Source organism: Cheilinus undulatus, linkage group 17 (assembly GCF_018320785.1).
Source record: "Cheilinus undulatus linkage group 17, ASM1832078v1, whole genome shotgun sequence".
NCBI classification, from domain to species: Eukaryota; Metazoa; Chordata; class Actinopteri; order Labriformes; family Labridae; genus Cheilinus; species Cheilinus undulatus.
Window position 1 is genome coordinate 15,992,399 of NC_054881.1, and position 22,142 is coordinate 16,014,540.

The 22,142-nt window shown below is 40.0% G+C and overlaps 1 protein-coding gene across 4 annotated transcripts in view; it reads right to left on the bottom strand.

The window, feature by feature from the left end:
* Positions 1–10,498: 10,498 nt before the first annotated feature.
* LOC121524915 (probable E3 ubiquitin-protein ligase HERC1) overlaps positions 10,499–22,142 on the bottom strand; it is a 71,529-nt gene continuing 59,885 nt past the window's right edge. For all 4 annotated transcript variants that reach the window (XM_041810498.1, XM_041810499.1, XM_041810500.1 and 1 more), the window contains 16 exons: positions 20,662–20,787; positions 20,432–20,570; positions 20,092–20,273; positions 19,480–19,635; positions 19,255–19,377; positions 19,014–19,116; positions 17,105–17,274; positions 16,869–17,007; positions 16,603–16,772; positions 16,304–16,473; positions 14,772–14,937; positions 14,601–14,677; positions 14,266–14,518; positions 14,016–14,168; positions 11,400–11,705; positions 10,499–11,036 (listed from right to left, as the gene is read on the bottom strand). In XM_041810498.1, the coding sequence (XP_041666432.1) occupies positions 10,851–11,036; positions 11,400–11,705; positions 14,016–14,168; positions 14,266–14,518; positions 14,601–14,677; positions 14,772–14,937; positions 16,304–16,473; positions 16,603–16,772; positions 16,869–17,007; positions 17,105–17,274; positions 19,014–19,116; positions 19,255–19,377; positions 19,480–19,635; positions 20,092–20,273; positions 20,432–20,570; positions 20,662–20,787 (2,619 nt within the window). In that variant the 3' untranslated portion in view covers positions 10,499–10,850. The remainder of the gene's footprint in view (positions 11,037–11,399; positions 11,706–14,015; positions 14,169–14,265; positions 14,519–14,600; positions 14,678–14,771; positions 14,938–16,303; positions 16,474–16,602; positions 16,773–16,868; positions 17,008–17,104; positions 17,275–19,013; positions 19,117–19,254; positions 19,378–19,479; positions 19,636–20,091; positions 20,274–20,431; positions 20,571–20,661; positions 20,788–22,142) is intronic.

Here is a 22,142-nt window from a genome sequence, read left to right on the forward strand (position 1 = left end):
ACTCCACCAGCCGTTTAAGAGGAATCACAGAGCAGGATGGTTAAAGGTTGCTTTCATGACAGCAACATCTGCTTACTCATAATATAATGACAGGAACATACTTTTCTAAAACGCCTAGTTGTAAGGTAATAAAATACCCTCACAATATTACAATATCAGCAAGCCTGTACTTGGGTCTGATGTAGAACGCTTCCTTTGTAGGGAGTTCACTCACCCCTGATGGAACATAACCTGCAACAGACGAGACTAAGCCCAAGAACGGGTCAGTCTCACGTGCAGTCGACGCTCATTGACAGGCCTTACCTCTGTTATCATGTCAGCGACAGCTCCTCAGTGTGGTGTTCATCAGCGCAGCCACACCAGTAGTAGGTGTACCACCTCCCCACTAATCTCATTACTGCCAATTTATTAAATTTGCCAATTTATTAAATTGTATATCATTTAAATACTGTTGTTAATGTATTACACCTCATAACATTATGCTGCTTGTTAAAATAAGGTCGCTTACACTTAGTTATTTCCACCCTTCTGAGGTTGCAACAACCTAACGTGCACCGGGTGCAAGGGCCCTCCAGTGCTGCTTGCAGCCCTAGTTAGCTTAGTTGTTGATCAAAATATCTCATTCAGTCCGTTATTCAGTTATAGAGAAATAAAGAAAGAAACTAAGAAAGAAAAGAACGAAAAAAGGCAGCGGCAAATGTGCACATTGGCAACTTAAAACTCCTGTAAGTAGAGGCCAATGTTTGACATGAAAAAGGTTAACCCAGATTAGATGGGGCGTGTCTGAAGTTTTAGTAGAGCTAGGCTAACACTTTCCTTCTACTTTCATGTTTTCTTGCTAGCTTAGTTTACAACTTGCTTTAGCGCCATAGGACATCTGACAGACAGTATCTGAGCTCCTCTGTTGAAAAGAAAGCTGAAAAGTACATTTTAGCTATTAGCATCCTATATGTAACCTACTTTACAGACTTGCTAGACTTAATCTTAGTATGTTTTTTTACTGCAATGAAAAATGACCGAACAGCCAGTTTTATGGCAGTGGTCTCAATCTTTATCAAACAAAGTATAAAACACAGTTTTATGTTGTCTTTTGTCTTTGAATTTCATTTTTTTCTTAGCAGAAATAGTTTGGCTTCTAGCTTGGCTTAGCTGAGGCTAAGGTCTATTTTAGCTCACTCGCTAAGGACAAACCTTCATCCTGTCAGTTGTTTAGATGAAAAAAGATCCTGAGACTTAAGTGGTTAGCAAGAATGTTTTAGTTTGGAGTCATGAGCAATGGGAAACTTATTTAGACTATAGAGGAATAAGTTGTGTCGTGGAAGAAATACTAGTAGCTGCTAGTTTAGCTTCCCACTAACTGGCTGTAGTTTTATTTGCATTCTAGCAGACAGATCTGCCACTGCTGAAAGTCATTAAGCACATTTTCTCAAACTGGAGAACTACTGAAAGAAATTTTAATAAGTTGTCTGGGCTGACAGACTACTTCAAATTGTTCTTCCAATCAGTCACACTGAACAAAGTGGCTTTTAATGCAGGCCTATCCTTTTACCATGTCCACAGCTCATTCCTGCGCTCTAACTGGCACATATCACAACAGCCTGAATGTGGGTTTGCTGGCAGGCGAGCTCATCCATATCACATCACCGACTGAAACTGTACCACAGTCTTAAGTGTCTCTGAGGAACATGGGTCACACGCTGCCGGGTCCTGTCCTGTCCTGTAATAAGAGAATGGAAGGTGCCAGCTCGCACACTCAAACAAGCTGTTAGCAGCACAGGCAAACATCACATCAGCGCATTACCTCAGCTATTCATTGACCCGAACCCAAGTGCCCTTGTTTTTACAGCAGCCCTCATCCATTCACCGTCTGGATGAACTGAGCTCCTCTGATTTTTGGGGGGGAGCGGGAGGAGGTGGGGGAGGAAAGGGGGGAATCAGGTGACCGGTGACACTCCTTTGTTGGCTCATCGAGACTATGTAGGTCACACCCTCATTTAACAAATTAAAAATTCAGGATGGAGAGACCTGCTTTGTTCTACAGAGGTATGAGGAATATTAGAAAATGATAATAACACAATCTCAAGTGTTTTGAAAACTGAAACTTAAGTGCAACTAAGATTAAGGTTAGATATCTTAGACATCCAGAAAATATTAAACTGTGGAGCTGTGGTGGAAAAAAATTCCTGTATCCTTCAGATATCTTTATTAATCCTTATGATACCTCCTTTGTCCATTTCACTTCCCTCATTATTACAATTTTGCATCATTATTACAATTTTGCATCATCAGATATGGTTTTATTTGAATCAAGCAGTAACCTATAGTCCTGAAAATGAAGCAAGTGCAAATGCAGAAAAAAACTGAAGTTCCCTGGGTGTCCACCTGGGGCGAGCTTCTAAGGTATATTATCCCCATATGGCCCCATATTAAAATCCCCATATTTATAGCAGAATTAAACCAGTTTACTGCCTGGTCTCAAAAATGATTTTGGTGTCAATGCATCAACTATGCAGAAGTTACACTATATGGACAAAAGTTTTTGGCCACCTGACCATTACACCTACAGGGACTGTAGTGTCATTCAGTTCTATAGTCCATAAAGTGTAGGTGAATTTACAGACTACAAAAGGGATAAGTTGTTTGCAAATGGTGGCTCTGTTACAGCTAGAACTGATTATGAAACATTGCCATAAGCAATGGCTGAATGATGTGCACTAGACTCGACTGAGAAGTTGGTATACTCAGTGGAGACTAAAAAAAGCAGTATAAAGTATGTAGCATGCAACCAAACAATTACACAAAGTTAAAACTAAAATAGTAAGTGTGGTACTGTGGTGGATGCAACAACATGGTTCATGGAATTTAATTCCTGCTGGATATTCTACAGTCAACTGTAAGTGATATTAGAAAGTGGAAGCATTTAGAAACAACAGCAACTCCGCCACAAGCGGAAGGCTATGGAAAATCACAGAGTGGGGTCAAGGATTGCTAAGATGCATGGTGCATAAAAGTCGCCAATGATTGATTCTGTAGCTGAAGAGTTCGGAGTTTGGTGAAGCACCAAAACTAGACTGTGAAGAATCACGCTTCTCTGTTCGGAGGTTTGGAGGTCTGTTTGGAGGGCAAGTCTGGGTTTGGTGGATGCTAGGAGAACATTACCTGCCTGACTGCACTGTGTATGGGGCTGTTTTTCAGGGTTTGGTCTAGGCCCCTTATCTCTAATGAAGGGATCTCTTAATGCTTCAGCATACAAAGACATTTTGGACAATACGGGCTTCTAAATTTGTGGCAACAGTTTGCGGAATGCCGTGACTGCACAGTTGAGCTTAGATTCTTTCCTTTCTGCATGTTAGAGCAATATTTGTATGTATGAACAATGTTTACAATGTTTATGTCGACCATCCTGCTGTGTTTTGTAAGTTTCTTTGAAGTGTATGTGGTGTCACTTGAAGCTGCATTCAGCTAATAGATATGCAAATGCTAATAAGCTAGCGCCAACTAGTTAATAAGCTAATGCTGTGTTGATTTATGTTTAGACATGTCTAATTTCATTTCTGTGTAAAATGTTAGCGGAATTGTTTGTATTTTTTCAGCTTCACAGTCAAGAAAGAAACATAGCAACAAAGTAAACCTAATAAAAGTCATCATCTTGCTGTGGAGATCTTTGGGGACTGTTTAGCTGGTGGGAAAACTAGCACTGGACACTAGTGAGGTCTACACAGTCGCCATATTGGAAATGCTGTCTCCACCTCACTTTCAATAAATCTAGAAGACAAAGAGGTGAAGCTAGAATGCACATGCTCCTCAGTGAGATCAGCTGCACCCTCAACTATGGAAATACACATGTAGCTGTTGGCCGTAATATATTCTAAATAGATTAGTGATAAAATATATAATCATCCATAAAGTGTGTACTGATAAAGATACAAGTTATTCATACCAAATTTGTTTTTGAACCAGGCTGTAATTGTGATTATTTCTGCTGTAAAGTGGGTAAATTCACATAGATGTTAATTGACAATCCAGGGCTTTTGTAGCTAGCCTCAGGTGGACACTTGAGGAACTGCAGGTTTGTTTTGTCTTTGTTTTGTTTTTTTTTGTTGGTTGTTTTTTTTTTTTTTTTATCTCAACAGGCTTGAGTTTTTGAAACCTGATTTTGCTTGCACAGATAAAGGCCTACCTTCTTCCCTGTCAGTTCTAATGTTTTGCTTGTCTGTAGGCTGATCAAATGTTAGGGGGCATATTTTTTTTAAACAAAAGTCAGTCTTAAGTTGTAAAAGTAAGTAAATGGAAATAACAAAATACTAAGCTTCATCTCTCTGTATAACCTCCAGAAGTAAGAGCTAAAACAAAAGTCTTTGGGTTGAAAAAGGGAGAAAAATAAATGATCCAAATGACTTTACTCTTTCCTTGCTGATATTGTAATTTTGTTTTGACATCTAACAGATAATAGTGAGCTCAGTGAAGCGGACTCAGATCTGCTTTTAGAGCCCGGGGTTGTTATTTTCATGGCAAACACTTGAGCGTTTTAGATGTTTATGAAATAGAGGAGGATAACTGTCAAGGTGGTGATATTGTACTGTGTTAATGCGCAAATATGTTTATAACTCAAGCAGAACTCAGCAGATGAAGAGGTAAAGAGTTCACTGCAAAGAAAAAAAGTCAGATTTGGATTACTGCGTCCCTTGGACGATGAAGTAAGGTCATAATAATCAAAGTTGAACTAATATCCAATATCTGTTACATTTAAAGAGTGAAACAATGATGGATTCCCTTTGGTTCTTGCACAGTATTTTGCATGTAAGCTGTGCATAACATTTTGTTTGCATGTGACAGAAGTAGCTGACACACGCACTTAACACCGAGTTGATTAACATGTACCAAAGAAGCTTAATGCACTTTGAATTATTCAGCTGGACGTGGGCCCTGGAACATGCTGGGCATTATTGACATTTACAGTTTACAGGCCCTGAGTAATGTTAAAGTGGGAGTAGCAGAATATTAAACAGGGCCCCTGCTGATGCCACTAATAGGAATGTTTTTATACCATGGAAGATAAATTGGTCTGTTTTATATGGTTGCAGTACATGAGCATGTAGCCGGTTAGCTGAACTATAAGAACAGGATTAGAACAGCAAAAAAGAAGCCCAATCTAAAGACAGCACTCCTGGTGGGTGTTTTCTACAACTCAATGACTGTATGGCTTTGACTGTAGGTGGACTATGCTACATTTCAACAATAGGCAGTGTTAAAGTATGAACAGTGCGACTCTGTCTTCTTATGTTGCACAACAATGAAGCCAAAATACCTCCACAGTTGGTACTGATGCATTGCACTCATTTGTAGCTGAGACATGCATAGAAGGGAGCCAGCAGGTGGAGCCAAGGCATTCAACCATGCCAACTTACAGTTGAAGTTTCAAAGATCCAGCAGGGGGAGCTCCAACATTTGTTAAGCTTTCTTGTACCATTCCCTGTATACAATTGTAACAGTCAGAATATCACTGTAGTACCAAATAACACCTCGAGGTGTTGACCTTGCTATATTTCCATACATTTTCTATGCTGTTTTTGGGAGTCACACGGGGCTGGAACCTATTCACCTCTGTTGACTGCACAGTAGCACACAACAAGAGAATTAATTCACTACATCCCAAAACTGGAGTGTTGATGTCTCAAGGTTAAACATTTCGGAGTTGATTTTACCTCCCAAAGTTTAATTTCAACTCCATTCTGAGTAAAATGGTCTTCACTGTTGGAGTTGTTTGACAGTGTTGGTCCACCAGTGTTAGTTCAACTCTGTAGAGTCATCTAAGCTCAGCCCACTGCCATTTCAAATCTGGGCAGATGAGTGGGTGGAGTTTACCATCATACCCCTGGGCAGAGTGTTTAGATGTGTTTTGGATGTTTTTAGTTGTGTTTGGATGTTGCCTGTTGTACAGTGACCCCTGCTGGGGTTCGTTTGGCCATATTTCCAGTGGATTGTTGTTTGTGTCGTTAGACACATTTGTATCATGAATGATGTTATCCACTGAGTTAGAGTTGCCGCCTGGGACTTCAGGTGTAACTGAAGGATGCATAGTGCATTAGTATGCATTGCCCTGCAAAGAGGCTAAATCGTTACATTGGTCTTTCCAGAGGAGACCCACCTTGTCACAGATTTTCAAGAGTTACTACAGCTCTGTCATACTGTACACTTTCTAAAGTTTAGTTCAACTATATGTAGTGTGAACCAACAAAGACACTTTTAAAGAGTCAAATTTAAACCTTTATTTGTTAAATTAACACTGCCAAAATTTGCTGTGTGTTTTACTTTGTCGTAGAGGTGTGACCTTACCTGAACAACCTGGTTGGAGATCTATGCTCTTGTTGTTCTTGCCAATAAAAAAAAGATCTGATTTTACTGTACGACTCATCAGTAGCTGCTAAGTACTCAGGACTTAAAGCAAATCTTAAGCATATGCTTTTTCTTTTACTTGAATAGATTTACAGATCTACCTGATGTCAGACATGCCATCTGGCCAATCCAATATGTACCTTTTTCTGTTGAATAGACATTCAAAAGTGAACAATTTTTTGACAACAATTTGTAGACACAGACAGTGCGTTTACATGATTTCAAATAAGATTAATTTTTGTTAGACTGACTAAAACTGAACTTTTAAAATGTTCATTGACATGTTTTTCTGACTAAGTTGAGTTTCTCAAAGTTGCAACAATCAATACAATTTGCATTTGCTGCTCTTATAAATGTTGGGTTTTTAGGTAAAAAATAAAATTAGGTTTTTGTTGCTTATTAGAAGGATGAATCATGTTTTGCCGACTTCCATGGGCCTTTCCATAGGATTGCTCCCCAGGAAGCTTTCCCTCTTTTCCCCCTTTATAGGCAGCCCTGAAGCACCAAGCAGTAGTCCTTCAAACCACTCTCCATCTCTATATCTATGAAGTTTTTATTAAAGCCACTTTGATGCTCTTTTCAATGCTTTAAATGAAAAAATGATCAGATAAAGACACTAAAGCAGTGTTATCTGACAAATTGATTTTATAACCCTACATTAGACAATTGAAAACTGTTCAAAATAGTTGAGAAGTGTATTTCAACCCAATTCAAAAAATAGAAGAAAGTGATTTTCACTTGCAAGAGCATGGTACTCGTGTAGCATATGAATGCAGACTTGAATGACCATTGATTAAAACATGGTTGAATATACTGCTTGCTCGTGTAACTAAATCAGGGCTCATACTCACTTTAACAGGATGCATGCTGCACTGCTACTGTCACACTACTTCTGCTGAATTGCTTCCACGCAGAGTGCTAAATTATTATGTCAACTCCCCCCTCTCTCCCTCCACAGCACTGCCTTTATTCATGAAGCTCGCTCCATAACAAACATGCCATCCTGAAGGACTGCTCCTCATGACTGGACTGTGGAAACAAATCCAGCTGCCTCTGCCTCACAAAGACACATCCATGTGTTCTGTAATGGATGAAAAAAGTTGAACAAATTAAGAAATCCTCATGTGCTTTTGGGAAAGTGAGCAAAGTCTATTTTTTGGTGAATTGCACCTGGGAGGAAACAAACCGCTGTGCCCTAGTTAGAGCAGTGACGCGCAAGCAATTCTTGTTTTGAAAACAAGTTTATCACGCAAACTAAGGCCAGCTGTGCTTCTTTGACCTTAGCATGTCAATCTAGAGAGATGCATCCGTCAGTTTACTCAGGTTGGTAAAGTTGCATTGTTGGAGTAATTTGACCACGCTTTTGTTGGCGTTTTGCATGTTGTGGTTTGTTTTTTACGGATCAAAACAGCTGATGGAGGACATGGAGTGACAATGATCTGCTGACAGTGATATGCACCATCAACTATACTCTCCCTCTTTTCACTGATGATCTCTGCTTATTCTCAAAGCTCTCTTGAAGTTTTCACATCATAGCACAACAACCAGACTGCCCTCCTGTGGGAATAGAAAGAATTACATATTTATGTCCAGGTCTGGGGACACTTTGATTTGAAAAAGTCTCTCAACATGTTACTGATATTGATCTCTTTAGGGTGTCATATCGCCCTTTCATGAGGTTTTATCTAGCCTGATTGGGACACCAGACATTTTTGAGGATAATAGTACAACCCCAATTCCAAAAAAGTTGGGCTACTGTGTAAAATGTTAATGACAGAACAAAACAGAATGCAGTGATTGCCAAACTTCATAAACCCATACTTTATTCACAATAGAACATACATGACGTATCAGATGTTGAAACTGAGAAATTTTACCATTTCCTGAAAAACATGACCGTAGTCTGATTTTGATGGCAGCAACACATCTCAAAAAAGTAGGGACAGGACCATGTTTATCATGTTTAGCATCCCCTCTACTTTTACATTACCATCTGGGAAGAGAAGAGAAAAATTGCAGGGATGTTGGGAGAGGAATGTTGTCCCATTCTTGTCTGATGTAGGATTTTATCTTGTACTGGGTCTTCTTTTCCAGATTTTTTGTTTTTTAATAATAAGGGGTTAGCGCTGTTGCCTCACAGCAAGAAGGTTCCTGGTTCGCTTCCCTGGTTCGCTTCATTAGGTTAATTGATGACTCTAAATTGGCTGTAGGTATGAATGTGAGCGTGCCTGGTTGTCTGTCTCTATGTGTCAGCCCTGCGATTGACTGGCGACCAGTCCAGGGTGTAGCCTGCCTCTTGCCCAATGACAGCTGGGGGGGGGGTAAGGGGTATAGAAGATGGATGGATGGCTTTAATATTCAAGGCCTTTCCTGAAAGAGAAGTTGTCTGGATGGGAGCACATGTTCCTCTAAAACCGCTATGCACTTTTCAGCACTGACAGTGCTGATTTCAGTGGTTTCCAAAAGGAACTTCAGATTTTGATTCATCTGACAACAGAACAGTTTTCCGTTTTGCCTCAGTCCATTTTAGATGAGCTTTGGCTCAGAGAAGACGACAGCATTTCTGGGTTGTGTTCACTCTTAGCTTCCTCTTTGCATGATACAGCTTTAGATTACATTTGTGGATAGCACAGCCAGCCAGAACTTTCTCTAGATTCTTTTGATAATGTTATATACTGTAGATGGTGGGATATTCAAAACCTTTGTAAATGTATGACAAACATAGATTGATATTTCGTAATTTTTTAAGTCAGTTATTCGCAGATTGGTGAACCTCTGCCCATCTTTACTTTAGAGAGACTCTGCTCGTCTTAAATTGTCCTTTTATGCCTCGCCATGTTACTGGCCTGTCGCCTGTAAATAAGTTGCAAAATGCTCCTCCAGCTGTTTTTAATCAGAATCACTTACTTTTCCAGCCTTTTGTTGCCCTGTCCCAATGCTTTTGAGATGTGTTGCTGCCATCAAATTTAAAATGAGCTAATATTTTTAATGAAATGGTAAAATGTCTCGGATTTAACATCTGATATGTTGTTTGTGCTCTGTTGTAAATAAAATATGGGTTTATGAGATCGACAAATCATTGCAAACTGTTCTTATTTACATTTTACACATTTGTACCAGCTTTTTTGGAAATGGAATTGTATGATATTTGCATGAAATACAAAAAAGATTTTGGTGAAATATATGCACATATATAAACCAAAAATCAAACGGTTAAATTTGTTGGATTACATAAAAGCTTTTGCTGTTTCAGTACACAAAGAAGCTGTAGAGAAAGGTGAGGCTATGTATGTTAAAGTCTGCTTTGTTTTCCCCTGTGCAGCCAAATTTAAAGGAATCAGCGACTGACTGGGGGACTTCAGGCAGTCTTAAGTCAGTGGGTTCAGTTTAACTGATTTTTGAAACAAAATCCACACCTTTTCCTCACTGTGATCATTACAGATACTTGCTCTTATTAAAGTGATAAATGGACTCTATTTTAATACCTGGCTGGTGAGGGTCTATAAGAAATAGCCCCTCCCCCCTCCCAGCTGCAGGGCTGCTGACTTCAGGTTGAATTGTGCGTTACTTGCCGAGCAGGACGCAGGCAAACAGATGGGTAATAAGGTCACAGCAGACGTACTTCTCACTATAGCTCAGACAAATTGCAGACACACCAGCTGTGCTGACTCAGGACAACATTAGACTCAGGAGAATTGAATTAAGAGCTCTTTTCTTGTAATGAGGAGAGTTGTAGCTTTGTGTTTTATTGGCTTTCATGTGGTAAATAAGGGAATAAAAAAACTGAAAATCTTTTTTTCTATCAGTTCTTTTAAATGAAGGCAAGTTTTTACTTGAAACATTTCAGTTAATCGTTTTGTTTATGTATTTGTTTATAATGCTTTTTACAATCTGGATTTTTTTTTCCATTATCCTTAGCCTATCAGCATATTTTTTCTCCAAAGACAGCTCCTTTCTTCACGGGTCAATGCACTAAATCTACTAACAACCTCATCCTCTGCAGAGACCAGCTCCTTACACAGAATATTTTTTATTTCTGCTAAACATACTTCTAGAAAAATCCTTTCATCCTTGAAAAATGTGAAATAAATACACCAGAATCCTTATTTAAACACTTTTATTTTACAATAATACTGCCTGTGATGGGCAGCACAATAAATAATGACATTTTCAAACAAACAGGCACATGTACTCTTTTGTTGTGGCTTATTCACCTATATATTTAAAAATCTTTTTCTTTATCCCTGTAGTTTTGATTCAGAGTTGTCACTGCAATAATTACAACACCTTGCACTTGTGGAAAACCCATAAACTACACGTATTTTTCAATCAGCAGACATAGAAACAGTACACTACAGTACGGGTTTTGGCGAATAAAAATTCGTGTTCAGTGCATAATGTGCATGGCATGAGAGAGATACATTCATCACACCTATAGTGACCACGTGTCTGCTTCATTCCTCCGTGTCCGAGCTGTCTGCGGGGTCTGTGTTGTGTGTCAGCATGTAGTTGTCCATGTCAATGGAGGGGCAGTTGTGGATGGAGTAACGCAGACGCTCGGCCAGGATGGCCTGGCTCGTGTACGGGGGGAGGCGTAACAGGAAGAAGCAGGTCTGAGCAGTGGGGAGGCCGTTGACTGGCTAGAGGACACAAAAAGGGAAGTTTGTTTCACTTTTTTTGTAAAAGAAATCTTGTTTTTAATTCAGGAAAAGTGTCTAATTCACATCCATTATGCAACATAATATTAGGATGACTGCAACTTTATTAACATTCAAAATTATAACTCAATCAATAAAAACAGCAGCAAGTAAAACATCCATTTGATATCACAGCTGTAGCAGAGGCTTTGTCTACCAGAAATATTAACAGCTCTCTTTTTAGTTGCAGTTTGAAAAAATATACCTAAGTTTATCTAAATCATCTGTATTATATATTTGTGCTGCATTGTGATTTGTACTGTAATACCCTGTTACATGGTTGTTTCTTTTTAGCCATAGCCTCACCCTGTCAACCTTGATGATCTGAAACTTCTGTGTGATGTCAGCAGGGTTGGAAGGCAACCTCGACCTGCCAGAGACGAAACGCAGGAAAAGCACTCTCTCCTCGTTGGTGAACTCCTCCAGGCTCTGCCAGAACCAGCCAATGAGCTGGTGGCTCTCTGTGATGTCACGGTAGCGCACCAGCTTCTTCAGCATCTCGACGGAGACCTCGGGCAGGCCACAGACCAGCTGCTCCAGCTGCTGCGCCGTCAGCAGGGAGAGGAGGGGCACGGGGATGATGGTGGACATGCCCTCTCTGACTGCTGCCACCTGGACACGACACAACAACAAGCACAGGGCTACTTTGATACTTCAGAGGGGGACATAAAGGGAACGATAACAGCACTACAAACAGGATGAGCCCTAATGGAAGCTGGTGGGCGACCTGGTGTTCACAATGGATTTCTGCATTTCAGAGAGGGAAAAACCCACACTTAAGTTTTCACTGTGACAAAAATAACACAGCTTCTGATTGCTAAGCATGATGCTTTTTGACAGTTAAAAATATTAAATATGGTTTCAGCAATTGCAATTATTAATGAATACAAACATAATGATTATTTATGCTTTCTACCAAGATTGCCATGTTTTTCTTTATTTTCTGAAGCTAAAAAACTAAAAATATGCTTTAAGAAGACTCTCTTGGCAGAATTGTTATGACTATTCAGGCAAATTCATGTAACTTTTAAATACTAGATTAAATGCTTAATATTTAAAGCTCCATCTTTTGCTTAAAACAATAAAAGGGTACACATTAGAATTTCAAATACAGTTTTGCTTGCAGAAAATGAAGTGAAGTGATGCCTTAAGCCTGACATTCACTGTATAATTTCTAGTGCTGTCACAACCAGTACTCCCTTGTAGAAAAAAAAATCCTCAGCCAATAAAGGTTCAATAAAAAACTTCTTAATGTCAAAGTAAAATAGATTTCAACAAAATGTCAATTAGATAAAATATGTCATGTAAAAAAGTGACTGCATAAATATCAACCCCCTTTAAATTGACTGACCCAATTCAACAGAGGTCCAGCCAATTTTCTCACAATTAGTCAAATGAGGGTCACCTGAGTGCAGTGAATGTGTCTCAGGTGAATGTAGAACGAAGACACCTGTGTCTGGAAGGTCCAGTCGCTGGTTGATCAGTATTCCTGGCTTCCATTACACCGCAAAGACAAAAGGCACTGAACATTTCCTGGAGTTCAGTTAAATCCATCATCAGGCAGGAAATCTGTCTAAATCAGGCCATCCTCACCAACTGAGTGACTGTGCAAGAGTCTAGGAGACCAATGAGAGAGGCCATCAAGACACCTGACTACTCTGAAGGAGTTACATGCTTCGGCAGCTGAGATGGGAGAGACTCTGCATACAGCAACTGGCGCTGGTTCTTCATTAGTCAAAGCTTTCTGGAAGAGCGGCAAAGAGAATGCCACTGTTGAAGAAAACTCTTTGACTGGCGCCGTAGGTGCATCTACTAAACACTAACTTGAGATGGGTGAATATTTATGCATTGCTTATTTTACATTACATATTTTTATTTAATTTACATTACTTTGTAGAATCTGTTGTCACTTTGATATTAAATAGTTTTTTTTTGTATATTTGGTAAAAAAAAAAAATTTACTATGATTAATTTATAAAATCCATAAAGGGTAAATCATCCAAGGAGTAAATATGTTTATAGGCACAATATGTTTGACATTTTAACCAGACTTTTCTTTTTCTGTCCAGTTATTGCTGAGAATGGCTTTGTATTTGGTCTGATTTCAAGTACAGTGTTGGTTGCTTATGCATAGCTTTCAGTCACATGGCCATTTTCGAGGCCTGGAGGGCAAAAAGAGCTCAGGACAGTAGCAGCTACCACTAACCGCTGCATGGAGCCATCACATCGGGTATTTTAATTCTCCACCTATTCAAAATAACACGTTTACACCACCTACCACCCACAATCAGGGGAAAAAAGGCCTAAAGTTGGTAAATCAGTTTATGTCTCTGCTCTCACTTCTTGAGAGTATGAAGCCACACAACCAAAACAGCAAACATGCCAGCAGTTCAGTAAACTCTAGAGCAGCTGATTGGTCATGCAAGCAAAATATCTGGTGAGAAAAAGGCCCCAATATAAAAACTGCATGATACACCTTTCTGACTATAAAGGTTTAGTCATTTGAAACTTTTTTAAAAAGCAAGAACAGCAAAAATCAAACGTTCAACCCGAATATCTTTCACTGCTACCATGAAATCTTTTTTAGTCCATCTTTATGTAACTCTTTTTGTTTGTACCTCAGAATCAGCTAAAACAAACAAACTGTAGCTGCAAGACAGATCTGTATGCCTGCTGGGTTTGACTGGACCTCAGAAACAATATTCAGCATAATGTAGCTTCAAATCACTTTGTGTAATGATGGAGGATATGAGCTACAGAGGACTGCACACTGGTAGACATATAAGAGCTAATGACACATGAAATAGAGCTGTTATGTGTTGTTTCCCTTAAGAAATCAGTTTTTGTAGTAGTTTGCATGCTTATAGGTTTTAAGGTTGAAGCTCAACACCCCCAGAAATATTCTGTGTAATTCTTTCAAACCTGTGAGTCCATCTCATGCAGTCTGTAGTCCAGAGCCCGCTCCACGTATTCATTCCTGTTTGTAAATGTGAGGGAGATGTTCTGTCCTCCAGGAACCACAGGAACCAGCCGTCCGTCTGCACTGTGGGCCATGAATGAGTCCAGAGGGATCATCTTTGAAAACAGATCGGAGAGAAGTAGAAAAGGGGGGGTGAGAAGTCTGAAGGCCATTAAAGAAATCTGAATCAAGACAGTTTTCATATTTTCTTACCACGTGAAAATTTTCCTCTGTGATTCCGCTGTTTTCCAGGTGAAGGATGCCCTGCAGCGTACGGTATGTGAGCACATCAACCTCCTCCAGATCTGGCCCTCCCAGAGGCATCGAGCAGAGCTGCTTCCACACCCACGGAGCCAGATGGAGGTCCAGGGGTTTCTTTGTGCGGATAGCCACAGCCATGAGGATGCCCAGGAAGCGAAACTGGATCATGTGTTCATCTGAGAGTGCCGCTGGGTTTAACAAAAACCTGTGAAAAATAACAAGGACTATTTGAAAATTTGCTGTTCTTTCATTCTTTCAGGGTATTATTCAAAAACACAATGACTTACCTGTCTGTGTTACAGCCCACATCTGCAAAGCTGTTGGGAGTATGAATCAGAAGATCCACAACACCAGACTGCAGCTCCTGGATGAGGAACAGTGCAATGTCAAGCACAGAACATCTCAGGTTCTCTCTGTTGCTCTTAGACCTCCTCTCTGTGTTGTTTTTTATATCCTACCTGGCACATCTCAGTGATGGTGTCATCAAACACTCCTCCAGCATCGTCTGCTCCCTCTCCAACGAGCTTGACCTTCCAGGCTCGAGATGGAAGCCGCAGCTCGAGGGGGTTCAGGCTCACCACTTGCTTGGCGATCTGCACAAAGATGGGTTTGCTCGAACGGCCTCTGTGAAGGTGAGGAGTTTAGATCAGCACTTACAGACAGGACCAACAATAAAACCAAAGTGAAACTACATCAAGTAGAAAGTGTAAAGAAAAATGCAACAAAAACGTGATAAAGATCAAGGGATAGTTGTTTTGCATTTAAGTCCCTAAAATTTTGGAAGGATAGGGCTGAGGAGAAGAAGCCTCCAGAATAAATGACATCCTTTCTTTCTTGATGTTTATATCTTGTTTTACTCCATTTGTCCCAATTGTTTTTACAGTTTTGCTTTGATTTCATTTAATGTTTCAGCTTCTGCTTTTTTTTGCCCTGTCTATTGCTTTAACTGCATTTTTTTTTGTTTGCCTTCCGTTTTATGGCGTTATGACTGTTTTGTACTTTACATTTGTCACCTGTTTTTCCAACTGCTTTTTATGTTCTTTTTTTATTTACTTGGGGGTTGTTTCCCTTTTATTTATTTTAACTGTTTCTCTTTTCCTGATTTTTTATTGTTTCATTGTTAGTATCTTAATTTCCTGTTTTATTTTTTGCCATTTTCTTGATTCTTGCTTTTATCTTGTTTTATTATTTTCGTTTTTGCTTGTTTTATTGTTTTAAATCTTACCACTTTATACCAGGAGATGGCAGACATGAGTAACTTCAATCATAGCAGCAGTTTTTGGGTATGTTTTTATTCAAAGTTTTGGAGTTTATAGAGTTTGAAAGACGCACGCCCGGTCGAGGAGACGAGTGGGAGCGTAACAGAGAGAAAGAGCGAATCGTAGTGAGAATATTCACAATGCTAGGAGGAATAGAGGTATATTCACCCTCTGCCATGACTTCCAGTCGTCCAGTGAGACCATGGGTGCATCTGTTGGTACAAGTAGTGAAGCCAGTGCTTTGCCTCACCATGTTTCCACCCCCCTGGGGAGGGAGTAATCTGCGAAAGCCGTGGTGGAGGGCACATGGGGACGGATCCAGGAAATTTTTGAAGGGTTCTTCACTATTTGGAGATTGGGCTGAATGGTGGAGGTCTGTGCTCTCTGAGTGCTTTTCTAGTTTCTTTCTGTAATGTTTAAATCTCTTTTTCCATTCATCTTATCTTCTTACATATCTGTCTTAGTTCTTAAATTTTGGGTTTTATTTTAATTTTTTTTTTTTTTTTTTACATTTTTAGTTCTTATTTTTGCTTTTGCTTGTACATTAAAGCATTTCAATCTTTGTTTTGAAAGGTGCTATATTAAATAAATATTAATACAAAAAGATTCCAGATGGAAGTCCTGGAAATACAGAGGTCAAAATGTCCCTTTCTATTTTTTCACCAAATGACCCCCTGCAGTACAAATTTGTACAGATTCTGCCAACATACCAAGATCACATTCATCCTTACCTCGTGGAAATCCGCTTCACAGTAATCTGCGGCCCATATGTTTTGCCCTGTGTCATTGTCCTGCCAATGGAGCGCACCAGAGGCAAAGTGTTGACCTTGGGTGATAAAAGGCCTCTGAGTTCACCACGGATGATGGCTGTCGTCCCTGAACTGTAGCGTGAGGTGGACACCTGGATAGAGGGAAGGACAGGGAATCAATCATGGGGAAAGCAGAGGCATCAAAATAGAAGAGGAGGAGACTAACAGGCAGCAGGACTGATTTTTTTCTAACAAGGGTTATACATGGGATCAGAGCTTACAGGATTCCTGGCATCCAGGTTTAGCAGCCTCCAGGACTTGTACATGAGATCAGAGAAGTGGTAGAGGACCCTGAGGCGCATGCTGAGGACATCGGGGCTGCAGTCTTTGAGTGTGTTGTACTGCGGGGGGACTGACTGGGGACGGCCAAGCTGGAAGTTTCCAGGGCCACCTAGAGATGAAGATTAAAAACAGGAGTGTAAAGGATGTTTTTGTTCAGTATCATGGCTACGAAGACTGTTAGTGTGTTCCTGTACTGTGTGTGTACCTGAGTGTTTCATGGAGGTAGAGGGGGTGGTCCATGCTGAGCTGTGACAGCGACCAGCAGAGATCTGTCTGATGTTTTTCCCCTGGAGGGCTGTTACGAGTGTGGGCTCCTTCATAGGGTTTGCGTGTCCAAGGCCAAGCTGCAACACACACAAATAAGACAATGTAACAAGCTTCTAATGAGGAACTTCAGATTGTCGAGGTGTAGAATTTTCCATGATGGAGGATGTTCGTTACCTGTCCCTCGCTGTTGCAGCCCCAGGCATAGACGTCTCCAGTGGAGGACAGGGCGAGCACATGCTCACAGCCCACGGCTATATCCTCTATGAAAAGGCCCTCCAAGGATGGCACCACCTGAGGGCAGGATTTATTCTTCAGCATGGAATCCGGCAGGCCGATCAGCCGCTCTGTGGAATGAACAAACAATACAATGCATAACCCGCTGTGTACAAAAAATAAACAACAAAACAGAACTTTGGTTTACATGCAGCAGTTAAGTTGATTATTTGAACAGAAAAATACCTCTTAACCACACCTTTTCAATCAAAATCACAGAGAACCATCATAAGGAAAGGCAAGTTCATTTCTGGAACACCATTCAAGCAAACCTAAATTCTAAAAAAGTTGGGATGTTATGTAAAATATGAATAAATAGACCTCTCAGTATGAATGGTGCCTTACCAGATGTGCAAGTTAGCCATGCCAAGGGCACTAATACACCCCCACATCATCACAGATGCTGGCTTTTCAACATTGCACTGAAAACAATCTGGATGGTCTTTTTCGTCCTTATCCTGGAGGACACAATGGCCGTTATTTCAAAAAACAATTTGAAATGCAGACTCATCAGACCACAAAACGCTTTTCCACTTTAGATCAGTCCATCTGAGAGGAGCTTGGGCCCAGAGAAATAAGTTCAACTTCTGCGTTATGGCTTTAACTTTGCATGGATGATAGAGTCTTTGCTTATTTGTTGGTTGTTTCCAACTTTGCCCACTGTGTGCGGAAATTTCTCCAGATTCCCTGAATTTTTTGACGATATTATGGATTGTAGACAGTAAAATCTTGAAACTCCTGGTAATTACATGTTGAGAAATGTAAAGTATTTGGGCTTCAAACCTTGCTTCGTCATCGATTTTGAACAACTGGGCATTTCAGGAGTGCTTTTTTTATACCTAATTATGGTGCTACCTACTTACCTGTGGATTATTCCAGGTGCTTTCAGCGCATTCCGCTACTTTCCCAGTCTTTTGTTGCTCATGTTCCAGTTTTTTTTGGAATGAGTTGCAGGCATTGAATTAAGAATGTGTGTATATTTCCAAAACAATTAAACCCTTGTGCTGTATTCAGTTGCATATAGGTTGAGAAGGATTTTCATGTATCACTGTATTGTGGTTTTATTTGCATTTTACACAACGTTCCAACTTTTTTAAACCAGACTTTGAACAATGAGCAATTCAAGATGTGTAACACTGTTAAAAGCATAACATTTTAAACATCATGTGGCCAATAACACATAAAAAAATGCTCAAGTTTTTAACTGTCATTGGTTTTACTTTTTAGCTTCTTTAAGGAGGTAATGCATATTATACCAAATATATCAAAAATACCTTTTTGTGTCAACATGTCACTTGTGCTTATTTGATTTGGTTTTGCCCCTCAAACTCTACAAGATATCTTCTTAACTGATTTCTGAGATGATTTCAAAGCAGCTGATGTGCTTTAGGAAATTTGATGTTTATTAATTCATGTTCAGAATCAGTGAGGGAACTTCAAAGAGTGCAAACACCTGCCTGATGTGCAGAGAGGGAGAAAAAACAAAACCCTCAAAGCAAGGCCCCCCATATATGACAAGGCCCTACACGCTGTGCGTGGTCTGCATATGGGGAGGGGCAGGCCTGGATTATATTCATATGATTCTTAAAAATGTTTCTTAAAAATAATGATGACTGTTAGGAAATAGTGCCTACCATGACACATAAGAATTATTGTGCAACCCATCCGATTTGTATTTTTTCGGTTAAAAACACACTGTTTTTTAAAACATGGGTGAGAAATATTGTCGTCTATTTTGAGCCATCACGCAATCTAACATTTTAACTCATTAGTGAGGCATTTTATAAATCTGATGTTATATTAAAAGTACCTTGTCCAAATGTGTAAACGTGTCCATCACAACCCAACGCCACAGAGAACTGAGTTCCACAGCTGACTTTCTTAATGCCCTTGTTGCAGAGCTGCTCCACTTTCTGAAAATAGGAACAGCCAGAAATAATATTTCATCAATACTCTATCATAGCATGCAATCTAAGATATATTAAATGGATAAATGCAAGCATTACTTTCATAACACAAACTGCATTTACCAGGTAAACACAGTAACTTGCCTGAGGGTAATATTTGGCTGTAGAGGAACCTGTTCCCAGTTTGCCATAATCCCCATCTCCAAACGCCCACACGACCATGCCATCGAGGGACAGCACCAGTGTGTGGTTAAGACCACACGACACCTGGAAAACATTAATGGTTCATTTAGTGAGATTTTTTTTTCTGTTGAAATGTGGAGGCTGTTGTAACATCTTCCTTTAAGAATCAAACAGTCCATTTTTTACCTGCCCCACGTGATACCCTTCCAGCGCTGCAACTCTCTCAGGCAGCATCTTGTTGGATGTTGATCTTTGACCAAGGCGGCCAGATTCCCCACTGCCGAAGGTGAAGAGCTTCCCGTCTGCAGTGACCACAGCTGAGTGGCGGAAACCACAAGCAAGCTGGAGAGGGAAAGGAGAATGTTGAAAGAAACTGAAATATAGGTGGCGGATATTAAGTGGATGATTTATGTGTGTAACTGGAGTATTAAAGCTTCTTTTTAGAGGCTATAACTTGTTATGAAGTGGACGTAAGATCATTCAAGAGAAGACTGATTATTTTATTTTGTTATTTCATATGCTTGTCATTCTTGATATGGCAGGTGTCATATCGAGGAAATGAACTGCAGGAAAACCCCTTTTGAAATTTATTTGCCCCAAAGATTCATCCTGATCTGCAAATTTAGATATTTATAATTAAGAAAAATTAGACTTTTTCATCAGGAAAAATTACTCACACAAGCACAGGACAAAATAAGAAAGACAAAAATCATCTCTCTTTGTCCACAGGGGGCACAAAGTTCACCCTAAGTAACTTTCCAAAAGCAAAATGGAAACATAAAACTACCACATGGTTACCTGAATAACATCTTCTCCTTGTAATGCCTCTATTTGTTTGGGTCTCCTCTGCCTTTCACTGTTGCCATGGCCCAGTTTCCCAAAATCTCCGTCTCCCCAACTGAACACCTCCCCAGTCTCAGTCAGAGCCATGGAGTGTCCGTCAGAACCGCAGGACGTCACCAGCTGAGTCACCACATAACCTGCACACAGATCATTGAAGCTGTCACATCAAATTAACATCAATTATCATCTACTCCCTTTGCATTTTGGATTTTCTGCCTGTCTGAGGTGAGTGGAAATGTGACGGAATAGCAGAGCAGTTTATATTTGAGTTTTGACGATTTATTGAATAGTGTACCTTGAAAAGCAGAGATAATTGTAGGAACGTAGAGGTCATCAGAATTCCCCTGACCCAGTCTGCCATATTGCCCTTCTCCTACTGCCAGCACTGTGCCATTGGACTGGACCAGGAAGGTGCAGTTCTGTCCACAGACAACCTGAAAGATATTCAACACACCACAAAGGGAGAGAAATTTACAAAACAATCAAAGAGAGGGGACTGATTCCTGACTGTGTAGGAGTTTCTACCTGTTGTGTCTGTAACAGTGAGGGTGCGATGGCGGGCAACATGAGGTTGGTTCCCACTCCAGCCAGCTGTCCATAACGTCCATTCCCCCACAAGTACACCTCACTCTTTCCACCTTGTTGCCAGTCCTGAGAAATGCAGAGGATGAAAGAGAAATTACAATTGATTATAAAAGTCTATATCTCTCAAAGAAAATGCAAGTGCTAACCAAAGTATGATGGCTGATATTTTTTGCCTGAAGACTCGTCTTTAAAAGAAAATAAAATGAAGACAAAGCGTAGGATAATTCTCAACATGGTTTCACAAAGAACCAGGCACAAAGCTGGTTTCTTCCCACTGGCAGTCACTCTGGTGAAAACACAACTTGGCCGACAGTGTTGGAAACAATTTATGTGCAAATTACCCCGTGAAAACATCCAATGTGCCAGTCTTTTTCTTGAAAACTCTTATTCTGTACTGTACACTTTTCAAACCACCTATCTCATGTATAATCTGTAAAAGCAACCTGGTGTCATGGCTCATCTTTGTGCTGTTTATTTTTTCACTGCACTAATAGCTGATTGTAATTTGTACAGAAGAGCTTACTTTGACTCTCTAGTTTAAATTTCTATTAGCTGTTTAGAGTACAGTAAAAAACTATTTGCCCCCTTCTTGATTCTTTTGCATATTTGTTACACTAAAATGTTCTAGATCATCAAACAAATTTTAATATTAGACAAAGATAACCCAAGTAAATACAAAATCCAGTTTTTAAATGAGGTTTAATCTAAAAAAAAACATCCAAACCTGCCTGGCCCTATGTGAAAAAATAATTGTCTCCCCATTGTCAAATCATGAATTAATTGTGATTAACCACATTTCTTTTGGAAAGCTGAGTTCAGTTTCACTAGCCACAGCCAAGCCTGACTACTGCCAGACCTGCTGAGTCAAGTAATCACTTAGAAAAGCAAGGTGAAGCAGGCTAAAAGACCTCAAAAAGCAGCACATCATGCAAGCGATCCAAAGAAATACAAGAACAGGTGAGGAACTAAGTCAATGACATCCATCAGTCTGGAAAGGGTTACAAAGCCATTTCTGAGGCTTTGGGACTCCTTCACAGGAGTAGCTGCTAGTCTACTAAATTTTTTTTTCAAGAGATCATCAGTGACTCATCCAGGAGGTCACAAAAGAACCCAGAACAACATCTGAAGACCTGCAGCCCTCACTTGACTCAGTTAAGGTCAGTGTTCATGATTCACCAATAAAAAAAGACAGTGGGCAAAAATGACATCAATGAGAGTTCAAAGGCTAAAACCACTGCTGACGAAACAGAACTCAAAAACTCGTCTCACATTTGCCAAAAACAGGTTGACAATCCAGAAGACTTTGCGGAAAATATTCTGTGGACTGACGAGACAAAAGTGGAACTTTTTGGAAGGTGTAAATCCTGTTCCATCTGGCATATAAACCTGTAATGCAACAGGACAGTGATCTAAAGTGCACT